The sequence below is a fragment of the Schistocerca americana genome, chromosome 8, assembly GCF_021461395.2.
Source record: "Schistocerca americana isolate TAMUIC-IGC-003095 chromosome 8, iqSchAmer2.1, whole genome shotgun sequence".
In the NCBI taxonomy this organism is placed as follows: domain Eukaryota; kingdom Metazoa; phylum Arthropoda; class Insecta; order Orthoptera; family Acrididae; genus Schistocerca; species Schistocerca americana.
Genome location: NC_060126.1, coordinates 255834306 through 255850876, shown reverse-complemented (window position 1 = coordinate 255850876; position 16571 = coordinate 255834306). Strand labels below are relative to the sequence as shown.

General features: G+C 42.8%; 1 protein-coding gene across 1 annotated transcript in view; it reads left to right on the top strand.

Annotated features, from left to right (window-relative positions):
• Positions 1-923: 923 nt before the first annotated feature.
• LOC124545091 (alpha-tocopherol transfer protein-like) overlaps positions 924-16571 on the top strand; it is a 50638-nt gene continuing 34990 nt past the window's right edge. Inside the window, exons 1-2 of the mRNA XM_047123903.1 lie at positions 924-989; positions 14645-14783. Coding sequence (XP_046979859.1) covers positions 14645-14783 — 139 coding nt within the window. The 5' untranslated portion in view covers positions 924-989. The remainder of the gene's footprint in view (positions 990-14644; positions 14784-16571) is intronic.

The window sequence follows — 16571 nt, the reverse complement described above, 5'->3', positions numbered from 1 at the left end:
TGACTCAGGGATCGAGACGTGGCTGCACGATCCGTTACAGCCATGCGGATAAGATGCCTGTCATCTCGACTACTAGTGATACGAAACCGTTGGGATCCAGCACGGCGTTCCATATTACTCTCCTAAACCCACCGATTCCATATTCGCTAACGGTCATTGGATCTCGACCAACGGGAGCAGCAATGTCGCGATATTATAAACCGCAATCGCGATAGGCTACAATCCGGCCTTTATGAAAGTCGGAATCGTGATGGTACGCATTTCTCCTCCTTACACGAGGCATCACAACAACGTTTCACCATGCAACGCCAGTCAACTGCTCTTTGTGTATGAGAAGTCCGTTGAAAAATTTTCCTCATGTCAGCACGTTGTAGGTGTCGCCACCGGCGCCAACCTTGTGTGAATGCTCTGAAAAGCTAATCATTTGTATATCATAGCATTTTCCTCCTGTCGGTTAAATTTCGCGTCTGTAGCACATCTTCGTGGTGTAGCAATTTTAATGGCCAGTAGTGTATTTACAAAAAATACTTGCCTATTAAATTCAGATTCTCGAATATTAACTCAGTTGGAAACGTGAGGAACATGCTCGGCGTATAACCAGGTTATCGTTGCAGATGTTCCACACTATCTGAGTGCTTTAGAATTTAATAACACACCCGTGAGGCTTAACACGGTGAGAAAATACAATTTTAATGACAGTCTATGATTCCGTTTTACGTATGGGCTTCTGTTGTTTGCACTCGACACCTCGCTATGCTTTTTAGATGCGGATATGCAGCTATCGGAGCCTCGAGTCGCCTCCGATACAGCTTGGGATTATTACCTAATCTCTGCTTATCTGTCATCATAGCTGCTCTTTGGCATTTCCGATAACAGCTACTGAGCGGTATATTAAAAGTTTCCATACGTGCGAGGGCCGTGTGAGCGCCTGTTACATCGTCCGCAGGAGGCGCCCGTAGTGGTTCAACCCGTGCACCAGATCATTTAAGGTTAGTGAAACTTTTAATTTCTGACTTAATTACTGCTCATTGCTAATTATCCTCCCCTTATTGTTGTCTCTCTGTCATTGGATGTATGGGCATGATAAATTCATTTATCCTAGTGGCAATACCGACTTTGTGGAAATTCAACTACAGCTGTATCACAAACTGTTAAACCATGTAGTAAATATAAAGTGCAACGAGTATAATTGCAGATATTTCTGTTGCTAACTGAGGGCAGTATACTGAACATTACATCGATACTAACGTCATTTGCAGACTAATACCCAGCGAGGTGGTGCAGTTGTTAGCACAGTGGACTCTATTTCTGGAGGACGATTGTTCAAACCTGCGTCCGGCCATCCTGACTTAAGGTTTTCCGTGATTTCACTAAATCGCTTGAGGCAAATGCCAGGATGGTTTCTTTGAAAGGGCACGGCCGACATCCTTCCCTAATCCGATGGGATCGATGACCTCGCTTATTGGTCCACACCCCCAAATCAACCAACCAAACTGACTAATGGTTATAGCTATTAAAAATGATATATTTTTAGGTTGGGTAGTACTTCCAAGTACATGTGGCAAGTTACTATTGTTATTTTCTCCTGGGTAGCAGGTCAGGTGTTTCAGTGTGGATGAGTGGCCAAAAACGGGTAGTCTATACTGAGTGTCGTAGTCCACTAAGTAGTTACAGTAGTCCAGAAAACGTCAGGTCATGAAGTTTGTAATATGTTTGTGGAAAGACTGTTCGATGCAGAGAAAAAAAGCCACCAACACACTGATGTGTGTACGTATTAAGGTACAAGACGTAAAAATATACCAGTTACACCCTGTATAACGTACATAAGCACACCAAGCCGAACCCCAGGAGATATCACTGTAACATCATGTCATACCTCCTCTAGCCTTCGTAATTACCCAAGTTCCATTAAGAAGAGATGCCACATTCTTCAGGTGTGCCATCTGTATAATTAAACTGCTAACCCATTTCATGGTTCATGGTTCTTGATCCACGGTTCACAGTTCACGGTGCGCTATACCAGTTTCAGGGTGCCTCCAAGAGCCAACAAAAAACTGATCAGCAGTCTTCTGTACTATTAACAATGCTAATAATGCAACTGTAAAACCGTCGTGTCTGTCTGTTGTCTAGTAGGGAAAACTTTTAGAACAATTTTCATGGGGTTTTACAGATAGCTTGAGCGTAGCTTGGGGCAACGTACAGGCTTCATTTAATCACAATCGGAACAAGGAAAAAAAATCGTAATTAATGTTTTATCTAAAGTCGTCTCCTCAGCTTAGCGGTATGGATGGATCACGGCATAGTACAGAAAAAAACCAACAGATCGCGCTGTTAGCTTTTTTAACTCAGTGACGGATGTATTTTCTGTGGTTTCCGTCAGTGACAATTAAGAGCCGTAATCTTATCTCTACAGATACTTGGCTAGGATATATCGATTTACTGATTTCACCATGTGTATTAAAAACTTGCTTCGTCCGTTAGCTTTACATTTTCTTTTACGAAAAACGAATTTATTAAGTTTGCTTTGTGATATGGGTGCCTGCTCATTACATTCTGATTTTGTTTTGCTTACGAATAAAAATGCCTAAAACGGTCGAGTCGTTCTTAGTACACCAGAACGGCTAAAAGACTAATGACCATCGCTCTCAATAATCCAGTGGGGATTGTTACATTCTTTGCTAGGAAAAACAAATTTATTGGGTTTTCTTAGTGATACGGGTACCTATTCATTACAATTTGATTTCGTTTCGCTTACGAATAAAATCATCAGTTCAAATGGTTCTGAGCACTATGGGACGTAACATCTATGGTCATCGGTCCCCTAGAACTTAGAACTACTTAAACCTAACTAACCTAAGGACATCACACAACACCCAGCCATCACGAGGCAGAGAAAATCCCTGACCCCGCCGGGAATCGAACCCGGGAACCCGGGCGTGTGAAGCGAGAACGCTACCGCACGACCACGAGATGCGGGCGAAAATTATCAGTGAGTCGTTCTCAATACACCAGCACGGCTTAAAGGTTAAAGATTATGCGGTGTCAAGAATCCAAGGCAGAGGAGCATTCATTGTGGCTCGAAAACTTTGGGGCTTAACTCGCTTTTTCGAAATTCCTTCTGAAATGGGAGGCGCGAGACATAACTCTGATAGAGAGTGCCATGCATTATCTCGCCTCTCAGAACGCTTCACTCACAGAGGCTTAAGGACTGATTGCTGACAATTTACCATTTCACTTTAAACGTCTACAATTCTCAGTAAGGTTATGTTACGTCACAACCATAAACTATGCACAGGGTAAGGCTCTGCGTGTTGAGGTCATGGATCTTGGTGTCAGTTGCTTTTCACACTGCCTATTCTGCATGGCTCCCTACCAAGAAAGTGGAGCAAAGAAGACCTTTGTTCATGTCCCCAATCATACAACTTCAAATGTTATATACAAAGAAGCTTCATACGTCGAAAATCAAATCCATACACACGAAGTCTCGGGTACAGATGTAAATAAATACTCAGGCAATGCCGGGTTTCTCAGGCAGTGTTTCACGTAATTACTAAAAGAATTGAAAACTTTAAAGCGCTATAAAAGTCTCTTCATGAAGAAGTGTCATGTTAAGTGTTTAATACAATAAGGCGAGTACTACAGTTAAAAACTGTGTTTCTCTCTTGAGGCAGCGTAACGTATGGCTCGCAGATTTGAATGAGATTACTAACTGACTTGCAACAAACTTTGCAAATAATTTCAAACTTTTCCAAAATTTATTCTCGCTGACACCCCCGGAAAATGATCAAAGGAAACAAGACTATCACTTACTACATTTTCACCATTATGCACCAAAACTACAGCATAAGGCATGACGTTTCTGTTTAGTGCTTCTTTACGACTAACTCTATTCACAACTCATTTAACAGACATTATCCCTATATACCACTGAATATAGGCAAAATTATATCACTGAAAGATACAGTTAAGAAGACATGACGTCATACATATTGGCATCGTGGCCTACGATAAATAAAGGGCTAAGCGCACGACTGTCTGAAATCATCAGTGTAATGTTCGTGTTCATCGACTAATGCTTCTCAATGTCCTTTGGTCAAATCTCTCTTAGTGTAGTAAGAAAACATTTAGTCAAGGTCTTCGATCAAAGTTAAAGCGAAGGCCTTACCAACACAGCAAAACAAGTTTGCCATTATGTACAGGTTACTTCGCTTGTTTTAGTGCATTTGAGCTATAAAATGACGAAGTATGTGTTGTGTGTGACCACCACCACAGTGATCACTAGAAAGTATGAAGAATACTAAATTCTTCATAACATAAAGCACGCTGATAACAAAAACTGTAATAAGCAGTTTGAATAGCTGCAACAATCAGTTCCATCCGAAATGGCTGCACTGTAAATGATGTTAAGCTTACATGCGAAAAAAACGGTATGGAAGCAGATGCAGATGTGAAAAGCCAACTGTATTCAAATTGTGCATAAGTTAAATAAATGTGTATTTATGTGTATTCCATATAATCTAACTTAACCTACATAAATCCCTTAGGTGGTTCACCTGTTTCAGGAATAATACGTAAAACGGTGCACTGTGGGATTCGAGTGCTACGAGTATATTGCAAGCTGGAATTGCTTTCGCATTTTGCTAACAGTCTTACCCTAACCATGAAGCCGTTTTTAGCGTAAATAGCATTCATGATTTAAATAATGATATACTGCACCACATATGTATTTTTTCACGACTTGAGACTGCAGTAGACCACAAAAACCAACTTCAGGGCAAGACAAGCAGAAAAACACACATACAAACATCACATAAAATACCTATGTGAATATTTCATCTTGATAATGAGAATAAATTCTCGAAACGTGCCATATTAAGCATGAGAAAAGACGTAACTAATTCAGTGTTTAATTATTTAAATCATAAATGACACAGTAGCAGGCTTTCTAGAAACATCAATTAGGATGATTGAAATTATGAAATTGTATGTCTTAAATGAGTATTTTGTATGCAAATATTTAGGGCCACTTTCTTGAGGGAAAATTGAAATTTTTGTTCATCCTTAGTCACAAAGCAAATTCTGGTGATCACTTTGAGCTTCTCTTCTTCCTACTCACGGTTTCAGCCACAATTCTTTCCATTTCTCTTTGTTTTCAACCAATGATTTCGCTACGGACATATGCTGTTGTACAGGCGATTAACTGTTTTGCATCCATTTCCGAACAACTGCGACGAAATATTTTACGGTTGTGTGATAGCTCCAGTGAAGTAGTCTGATCAAAGATATTTGATGAAAGCTTTGACAGAGATCATTTTCAAACATATTTTGCAGTTTCACATGGGCCTCAGGCGTCATGTCTTTAGTGTCTGCCGACAGTAATACTACACTACTGACGTCATACAGAAAAAACTAGCCTTTGCTTAATATGGAACGCTGATTACCGTAACTGTAGTCACAAAGTGCGATGATAATGAGAGCACTCAGCAACTTCCAACAAACTTTGAAGATAATATCAAACTTTTGATGAACTTTCACCAGTTCACATGCTAAAAGTCAAATATTTATTACATTGACTCATTTTGAAAGTAATCAGACGTCTGAAGCTGTTTTACATGTAGGAGTTAGATTCCTTACAGAGTCAATGGTTTATTGGATATTTAGATCCTGCAGAGTGGAGATGCTGATTGCTAAGTTTCACTCGCTATCCTAAGGATTTTCTATGGTTTTAATGTCGGATGATTTAGCGGGAAAGTGGAAGTGCGGTATGGTGTGTATATGCACCGGTTTATCAAAATCACTGTTGTCATCTTGGCAGATGGGAGTTCAAATGGTTTAAATGGGTCTGAGCACTATGAGACTTAACTTCTGAGGTCATCAGTCCCCTAGAACTTAGAACTATTTAAACCTAATTAACCTAAGGACATCACACACATCCATGCCCGAAGCAGGATTCGAACCTGCGACCGTAGCGCTCGCGCGGTTCCGGACTGAAGCGCCTAAAACCGCTCGGCCACCCCGGCCGGCTGCAGATGGGAGTGTCCACAGCTCACTCGTCTTGAAGATGTAGACGATAGAGCAACGCGACAATGTTGAAATAAACTCCCTCGTTCATCTTCACGGCAGTCTGAGTGTGTAGGCTCATACGGCTCCACGCGCGAAGCGTTGAACATCTCATTGGACCGTCAGTGCATTCGACAACTTCATTTGAAAAGGGCTTTAAGGACCACGCTATACACCTCCAGTCAGCTACTGTCGAGTTTCAACGTTGTTTGGCCACTGAAGACGTCCAGATTCATGTGCCACTATGAGCCGTCGTCTTTAGTGACGTACCCGACACCAAATTTCCACCGCGTGCAGCTTCTTCGTGTATCATTATTAGGAAATTGTTTGAGATGAAGTTCCATTCACTAAGAGCAGCGGTTCCTGTCGAGATTGAAATCGATTGACATTGACGAAGGTGGTTGTCTCTGATCCATGTCGGCTGCGACTGGTACACTATCCTTGTAAGACGTTGATACTCCCACTGATCGGGCACTTTCATTCACAATGTGGTCACCGACATATTCATACACTCTAGCTCTCTTCTAGGTCTATACGTCGACGCAGCTTACCATGATAATTCTACACAAGCGACAATCACATACAAATCACTTCATTGCCGTATCTATGATGGGTCACATGACCGTCTGGTACCAGTTATATACCACCTATACGCTACAAAGCGACTAGTGTTCTATTTTCAGGGGATGACTAACAATTTCACTGGCGAGTTTAGTACACAGCACTGGCTCAGAATCATTCACGGTCAGAGAGTACCGAAGCTTGATACTGAACACAAGTCTGCAGTTCGGGCGATCATATGGGGCTTCGGATTGTCTTGCAAAACCACTGCAATGTTTCGACAGAGAAACTGATCATCAGCAAGTCGATGATACATACCGCTGATGGAAGACACAAGTAGTGTCAATTGTGGCGAAGCACGTCTGTGGGTTCCAAGTAAAGTTGTAAAACTAACGTAGGCTGCCGTGTATTATAGTAAGTAAGCAGAGACAACGGTATTTTTCCTAGCAGCATTACCTGTACGTTAGGTGGATCGCCTCATTTAAATCGCTTCGTTTACGTATGTGATCAGTGTCTCCCTAGAGTCCCCTAGAAACTGGAAGCAGTAAACCGTAAGAAACTGAGTGTATCTAAAGGGTTGAGTAAAATATGGACCACTTCGTTCTATGTAGTTATCATCCTGTCTGTTACTTAAAAATAAGCCGAATATAGCAAAACTCAAATTTTCAATACTTAATTCGAAATTTTATATTCCAAATTTGTTGATTTGCAACGTGAAACAGAGGGATGTTGTAGTAAGAATAACAAAACAATACAGATATATTATATAGCGCTTGAAAACGCGATATCCTCAAAAAAGACAAAATTTAAAAAACACGGCAAAACCAATACATATCGAGCGTCGCTTCAATACTTCAGCGGGCTTAAATCAAACATGTTTCTCTTATTCTTATATATAGTTTTCGCACTTACCAACAAAAACAGAAAATTCTGGCCTTTAATCAGTAGAGATTTCAAAAGCCCCACAAATAAGTGACTAGTAAGTTTAGGCCCAGAGCTCATGGAGGCCACGAAATAATCGTTTTCTTTCTGTCCATCTGTCATGAACTCTGTTGTTTAAAATCCAACAAGCACTATCACTGAAATGAGAGGAATTGCATTCTGCATGAATGGCGTACTTCATCGCACTGAAAACCATGCATTTTCTAGCAGATCATGTACTTTCCAATGGAGCATTGTGAGTCAGTACATTAAGCTTGAATGGGAGAATATGACACCATAATACTAATAATGTCAACCCAAACATTAAAGAAAAGCTTTGTTGATGACATGCTTCAACAATATCGGGGGTAGTCCGTATGTGCCCACTGTGAAAACTTACAATAACTGATCTACTATTACCGGCTATAGAAAATGAGTTCTGATATGCAAATAAAGCTTTTCGGCACCCATAACCATGTAACATTTTGTCTTCTTTCATGTGTAATGAGCGTATCCTGAACCTATGTTAGTACCTTCTTGTTACATCTTGTATATCAATGATTAGCAAATAAAGATGGCAGGATCAGTTAAAGTCTTTCCAAAATAACACTATGGGACTGAGGGTACGTCTTGATTTAAAGCACTTTTCTTAAATGTTTATTCCCAAAATAGTTTCAGCGACAAATGTCGCCATCATCAGCGTTTTCTTTGATTCTAAAACATGCAGAAATTGTAAAACTTTCTACATGTGCTCTGTTTGGTTTTAAATATTGTTTTCTCTGAATAACTAGATACTACAGTATTAATTATACGTCACCGCACGGTTTTACGATTGTTGCCGCTGTTTCCGGCATATTTTCTGCGTTTATTTGTTGCCGGTTTTCTCGACATACATCATGTAATCTTTAACAGTATAAGTGGCTATTAGTAAATTACTACAAAAAGGTGAACTTGTGGATACCAGCGTTATACGTACAATTGGAACTGGGGTAGTGTTCTGGACGCAGTTTCGATGTTTCCTAGGTTGTTACGTAGTTTACCATGTGGTCACGTTTATTGGACAGCTTCCTGCTATCTTTTACCACAGAAGAACATAGCTTTCGTACCTTATTTGTTAACAAAAACATTGCGCCATCTTGCTATTCGCCGGTGTCGCGAGAAATGTATCCCATTATGCGTGAAGGTTATGAAAATTGTAGCGGGAGTTCTGACGACTTCTGTTCCTGATTTATGTATCTGTGTGTTACAGAGTAGTGATTCTCTCTCTCTCTCTCTCTCTCTCTCTCTCTGTGTGTGTGTGTGTGTGTGTGTGTGTGTTTTTCCCTGTTCTGTGACCTGTATCAGTTCCCTTAGAGCGGCATAGAGTGTGTTGTTGCAAAGTGTTGTGTTTTCGTTTATTGCGTTTTCCCTTCCACTATATCATTTTGTATGTAGTAATTTTCTTCTGTTGTTAGTTTTAATATTATTATTAATTAGTGTCCTCTACTTCCGCTGATTCCGGATCTATAGTTGAACTGATGGTAAGTACGTGGATAAAGATTTATTCTAAGTAGCAGCTTCAAAGAACGTACAAGAAGGCTCAAGCAGAGGGGTACTCCATCAGAAGCTTCAAATGGGGATCTTTGTGTATTAAAACCGTTCTGCATGTCATTCATAACAAATATAAGCGAGACGAGTGTTTCAGACACAGCACAGCGTTCATAGTAACAGAATGGCTGCACTGTGTTGGTTGCGATAGTTCAAGCCTGTAATAATTTGAAGCATACACCAAAGTTATCTGCCTTTGAAACATACATTCACATTCAGTCAGGTTATTTTTACTTTCATGGCCTTCGTGTGCAGTTGGTAACAGATTCATTTGCTTATCTCTTGATAATGAATGTTAGACAGGTCGCGAAAACACTTGAGATCCCGGATATGGGAGTGTATCAGTGACTGCGTGTGTGCACAGGATATATCCAGGTGTAGCAAACAACACAAATTAATGTCTGTGCTGTTCAACGCTTTCTTCATGTACCATATTTTCCTAGGTTTCTGGGGCATTCTATCGAATGGTTTCGCCAAAACCTTGCTGCGTTTCTGAAATCACCTGAGCTACAGAACCGTGTGCAATAATAGAAGTAAGAAATCCCCACGCTTACGCCTTGTGTTTCGACAGCCACATAACAAAACAGTTTTTACCACATTTCATCATACAGTGCTATTACCTGGTTTCCAGAGTTGAGAACCGTTACCTTGAACTAGAGTTCTGCTCTACCAAAACTACTGTTCGATAGCTTTGGTACAGATCATAGCAAATGATAGGATTACCGGTAGTACTGGTTGCATTTGTAGAGAGTAAAACATAAATGGATGTGTGAGAGACACTCGGAGGCGACGACTTCTCTTTGTATTTTGTTTGTTTTATTTGCACATAATTAGAACCAGGCATTGTACAGTGTTAACCCAGTGTGTATTTTATATCCGTACAAAATACAAATTTCACTTTATAAGTAATAAAAATTAGTTGATTTCGCATCTTCCGCGCTTTAATGTAACCAGAGCAATTATTTTTGATGCAGGTACAGCTTACAGGCAAAAACATAAAAAAATGTACATCATTTTGTTGATGTTTTGTAGTCAATAGAATGTTCTTCAGTACACTAGTCGTTTTTTTGTCATGATACTCGATAACTGACACAATATGTGAGCGTATCCGGAATTCAATATGATGGGAGATCGATTCACGTATTTGTAGTAACCGATAGCATTCTCAACATTCCACGCAAGGAAGAGTTTCATGTGCTACACTGGTATGCTCTGTTTCTGTGTGTTTCCCATGATTAATTTATTACGGAAATATGTACAAATAAAGAAAGTTTATACGACCCCATATCCACGCAACATATTTTGCTCAATTGTGTCTTAGAAATTCTTCCAAGTCTAGCAGCAACTTTGTGTTAAACATGATATTCAGAAAAGCAGTGAATGAAGAACAAAACGCTTGAGAACCTGTACTTCACTACACCACGAGTCAGATTTTGATTCGCTCCCTGTTGCCACGTGTGTAAGAAGCCGTAGGCGAAATTTTTCCCCTAAGTCCGTTATATCACGAGTTATGACCATACAGCTAAACGCCTTAAACAAATCAAAGAGAATACTATCTTCCACGAGTTCCCCCTGAAAGTAACTCGTACAGAAATGATTAAACACACGTGATGCTGATTCTTTTTAATAAGTAATATTTCAACAATGACATGTTGCTGTCCCAGAACACATAGTCCTGTCTCCGACAGCAGATACAGGATCATGGTGGTTCTAAATAGGAGCCAGATAGTTCAATGAGTTAACTCATGGTGTACAGTCATCGTCTATACAGTAATGTGCGAGCTAAATACACAGAACCAAAAAAATGCCAACATCAAGAAGGAGCTGTACATCAAAAACGAAAGTTGTTAGCCATACTTCTACATGACGTCTATTCAAATCTCGCGCCAGTCGCATAAGAGTGGCGCTAGTATCGACACTATGAGCAGGCACGCAAGGCTTTAAATACAAGCTGTAACGATCGTGAGTGTCTTTCCTGATAACCTTAGTAAGGCCAACCATTTTGCTTCTTACCTCTCCGATGTCTTTACTCTCCCTTACAATCCCCAGTTCAATTATTCCCTCTTCCCTGATGTCCGCGATCGAACTGACACCTCTGCCCCTCCACTCGCTCCTGGCTTCCACTACTTGGACAACATTACACACACCTAACTCAATGCCCCGATTACTACTCAAGATATCATATCTACGCTCCACACGAAACGCAACACCGCTCCCGGTCACGACCGTGTTACCTATCGTCACCTCCGTGAAGTTCCGGCCTCCTTCCTCTCCACCCTGCCCATACTTTATAATGTGGTATTGTCCACCGGCTTCTACCCCGACCTGTGGAAAACCTTCTGGATCCTGTTGTTCCTCAAACCCGACAAACCGCCATACGCTGTCTCTTCCTACCGTCCGATCAGCCATACCTCAGTCTTCAGCAATGTCCTGGAATCCATCCTCTCCCGACACATCCACCAGCATCTCCACCAGCACCGCCTCCTTCCACTACCCAACGTGGCTTTCAGCCGTCTTTCTCTGCTGATGACCTTCTCCTTCACCTCACTCACCTCCTCTCTGAACAACTCAACTCCTATCGCTCCGCCATCTTCCTCTCCCTCAACCATGACATGCCTACAACTGTGTATGGCATTCCGGTCTCCTCTTCAAGCTCCAAACCTTCGCCCTTCCTATTAACTACGTCAATATGGTCGCCTCCTTTCTTTCCCACCGTCCTTCCTATGTCACCATCCATAACACGGATTCCTACACCTTCTACCCCTCCACCGGTGTGCCCCAAGGTTCCGTACTCTCCCCTATTCTCTACCTTCTTTACACAGCGGACATGCCGCCACCTTCACCCGCCTTGCACCTTCTCCAGTACACCGATGACACCGCCTTTCTTGCCCTCGCCCCCACCCTGCAACGCTCCCATCACCTTCTCCAATCCCATCTTGTTTGGTTCACCACTTGGTATAACCAGTGGCTGCTTAAGGTCAATCCTTCCAAAACCCAGGCAATCATTGTAGGCAAAACCACCCCTTCCTTCCGCCTCCTTGATTTTTATGTCACCATCTGTGGCCATCCTATTTACCTCACCCCCACCCTCAAGTACCTTGGTGTCACCCCTGACCATCGCCTTTTCTGGACCCCCATCTCTGGATGATCCAAGCCAAGGCACATTCCCGACTCCACCTCCTCAAATTCCTCTCTGGCCGCACATGGGGTCTGGACCCCTCAAACATCCTCCACACCTCTAAATCCCTCATCCGCCCCATCCTCTGCTATACTCATCCAGCCTGGATCTCTGGCCTCTCACCAACTATGTCCCTCCAAACCCTCGAACGCCACGCACTCTGACTCACCTATTACATCCGCCTCCCATCCCCCACGCAGATCCTGTATGACTCTGTTCCCTTCCTGTACCATCTCCTTTTCCTCGAACGGATATGGATCCTTTACACCTACTGCCAGCTCGATCCACTACACCTGCTTGTTTCTCCCATCCTCGCCCATCCCAATGTGCTGCTGGAGCTGTATTCTTGCATCCCACCTGCTCTCCACCCCCTCCATACCCGTTCCCAAGGTGTCTTCCGCCAACTCCCCCTCTCTGATGATGTCCTTGGTCCTTGTCCCGTCCATCTACCCCTCCTACCAGCTCTGACTCTTCCCTCCCATTCCCCCATTCCCTCTTTTCCCCCAGGGCTCCCTCTCTCCCTTCTTACCTTCCTTTTCTCCCCCTCCTTTCTCCCACATCTCCCACTTCCACCCCACTCCCTGAGCTTCCGACCCCTCCCTTCTCTCCACACCACACTCTCCCTCCTTTCTCCCACTGGCTCCACCCCCCCTCCTTCCTGCCCTCCTACCTCTCCCTTTGTCCTGGAGGCAGACTCCCTCCCCCCCCCCCTTCGTCAGTGTGAGTGCTTCGCCAATGATCGTCACCAGTGTTTCAATGCATCAGTGTCTCTCTGTCTGTGTACAGTGTTTTCATCGGTTTTCTACTACATTCGCATCTCGATCTGGATGTCTTCATCTAATCAACTAGTGCAATCCTTCATGTACAGTGCCTTCTGTCGAACGACTTCTGATTTATTTGTGCAGTGTCCATTATGTGTTTACCATACTTTTTATGTTTTGTCTGTATTCCGTGTCTATATGTTGTGTCTCTTGGCCGAAGAATGGTGTATGTAGGCAACTGCCAGCCCGCCTCAGCTGAGGCATGAAATAACAATAAGAGAGAGAAAATCGTGAGTGTCAGTTGCTTTGGAGACTGAACGTGGTGAGTTGAAGTTAGTCAAGAATGCCTTTAAGGCGACAAAGACGTCATCATAAGAACCTCACTGTCTTTGAACGGGGTCGTGTAATAGGGCTACAAGAAGCTGGATGTTCGTTCTCCAATACCGCAAAAAGGCTTGGCATTAATGTAATCACTATAGATAGCAGGTGGATGCGGTAGTCACTATAGTCACTAGAACGTATGGTCCCAAAAGTCCCGGGTTCAGGACAGCCGCGCGGTACTACCGAGACAGAACATCATCGTGTTCGGCATATGGCTCTGACGCATTTTAGCAGAAAGTGGCACCACAGTGACACAACGAATTACAACAAATCGGTTACTTCAAGGACAGCCCCGTAGCCTGCATTCCACTGACCCCCACCCCCAATGAAAACGCCATTTACGACTTTAGTGGCGCCAAGCGAGAGCTCATTGGAGGGCAGGGTGGAGGTCTGTTGTGTTTCCTGATGACACCTATTTCTGTCTCGGTGCCAATGACGGCCGTGTGTTGTTTAGACGAAGGGCCTGCAACCAGCTTGTCTGGTGCTAGACACAATGGAACTAGACCTGAAGTTGTGGGCTGGGGTGTGATTTCGTATGACACTAGGAGCACTGTCGTGGTTATGCCATGTAACCCGGCTGCAAATTAGTACGTCAGTGTGGTGATTCAACCTGTTGTGCTGCCGGTCATGAACAGCTATCCACCAGGTTTTTCCAGCGTGTTAAGGCCACATACCGCTTTTGTAACCCAGTATGCTCTAAAGACTGTCGACAAGTTGCCTTGGTCTGCTAGATCGGCAGATCTGTCTCCAATTGAGCACATACGGGACACCGTCGAAAGAAAACTCTGGCGTCATCCACAAGCAGCATTAACCGTCCATGTATTGACTGACCAAGTGCCACAGTCCTGGAACTCCACCGCACAAACTGACACCTGGCACCTATACAACAAAATTCATACACGTCTGCATGTTTGCAATCGACATTCTAGTAGCTATACCAATTATTAATGTGACAGAATTTCACATTGGTAATAGCTTATTTCGCACTAACACTTAGGTGTGATCTTGCAATGTTAATCACTTTCATTTCTAGACAAATGTATTGCGGAAATTTAATTAGTCTAAATTCATTAGTGTTCGTTGTTGCGAATCTTTTTTCCTGTCAGGCTATTTTATTTTAGAAGAATGTCAATGAGAAGTACATGAATCGCTGATTACCCTAAAATTGTTTCTGTTGACTACCTCGTTGTTACAGATGAGTTACCGGCAGATTTCGCCCGAACTACAGGCTATAGCGCAGAAGAATCTGAATGAGGACCCCAAGAGGAGGGACGAAGACATCAAGCACATCAAGGAGTGGCTGAAGAAGCAGCCCCACCTCAAGGCTCGCGATGGTGAGTGTTGATGCGCCGTCGAAGAACACTCGCTACTAGCAATTATGTTTTATTTTTCAGAGATACGTCGCTGATATACATAGCAAATTTCCCAATAGCAAAGCCAAGAGAATCGTATCACCCACAGATTCTTTTTATATTTACTGATCTTGATTTAAACATACCACGCAACGGAGATCTCCTTTACGTTATCATCATTCGTCTTCCGAAGTTATACAATTGCCTGAGTATGCAGGTGGCGGCTATTACACTAACACAGCGTAATTTCCAACCAAAGATACGTTTCCTTTACATAACCTAAAGCAAACATACTCATGTGACAGAAGTCATGCGATACTTCCTAATATCGTGTCGGACATCATATTGCCCAGCGTATTGGAGCATCTGGACTTGGAATGGACTCAACAAACCGTCGGAAGTCGCCTGCAGAAATACTGAGCCATGTTGTCTCTATAGACGTCCATATTTGCGAAAGTGTTGTCGGCCAGTGCAGGATTTTGAGCACTAAAGGACCTATCGATTATGTCCCATAAATGTTCGATGTAATTCATGTCGGGCGATCTGGGTGGCCAAATCACTCGCTCGGATTGTCCAGAATCTTCTTCGAACCACTTGCGAACAATTGTGGCCCGGTGACATGGCGCACTGTCATCGCTAAAAGTTCCATCGTTCTTTGGGAATATTAAGTCCATAACTGCCTGAAAATGGTTTCCAAATAGACGAACATAGCAATTTACATTCAGTGATCGGTTCAGTTGGGCCAGAGAACCCAGTATATTCCATGTAAACACAGCTCACAATATTATGGATCTACCACCAGCTTGCAAAGTGCCTTGTTGACAACCTGGGTCCAAGGCTTCGTGGACTCTGCGCCACACTCGAATCCTACCATCAGCTCTTACCAACTGAAATCCGGACTCATCTGAACAGTCGTCTAGGGTCCAACCGATACTGTCACGAGCCCAGGAGACGTGCCGCTGGCGATATCGTGCTATTAGCAAAGGCACTCGCGTCGGTCGTCTGCCAGATTTCGCGATCTGTACTAACAGATACGTTCGTTGTGCTTTCCACATTGATTTCTGTGGTTATTTCACTCAGTATTGCTTGTCTGTTTGCACTGACGACTCTACGCGAACGCCGCTGCTCTCGGTCCTTAAGTGAATGCCGTCGGCCACTGCATTATCCGTGGTGAGAAGTAATGCATGATATTTGGTATTCTTGGCACACTCTTGACACAGTGTTTATACCATAACATTGATTTCTCTAACAATTTTCGAAATGGAATGTCCTATACGTCTATTTCCAACTACCGTTTCGCTTTCGAAGTCTGTTACAATCATGTCGGATACAGCGTGAATCACCTGAATAAAAATGACAGCTCCGCCGATGCATTGCCCTTTTACGCCTTGTGTACGCGTTACTATTGCCATCAGTATATGTGCATATCGTTGTTCCATGACTTTTGTCACTATAATCACTGCGTGGAAAGCACTGTTAGGAATAATGCAAAAACTACAATACACTACAATACAATTTAATACAATAATACTAAAAATTTAAAGAACATGTAAATATGTCATTATCATCAGAGTTTCAATGCGTTTTTGTTGTGGTCTTCCGTCCGAAGATTGCTTTCGTACGGTTTTCCTCTGTAGTCTCTCCATAACAAGTTTTTTCCTCTGTCCGTGACATTCCTTTGAATCGGCTTACTGTATCCAGACCATAACCTCCGTTTGCAGAGTAACCCCCTACACTTTCCTCCGTTTCTAAACCGACGATTCCTTGTTT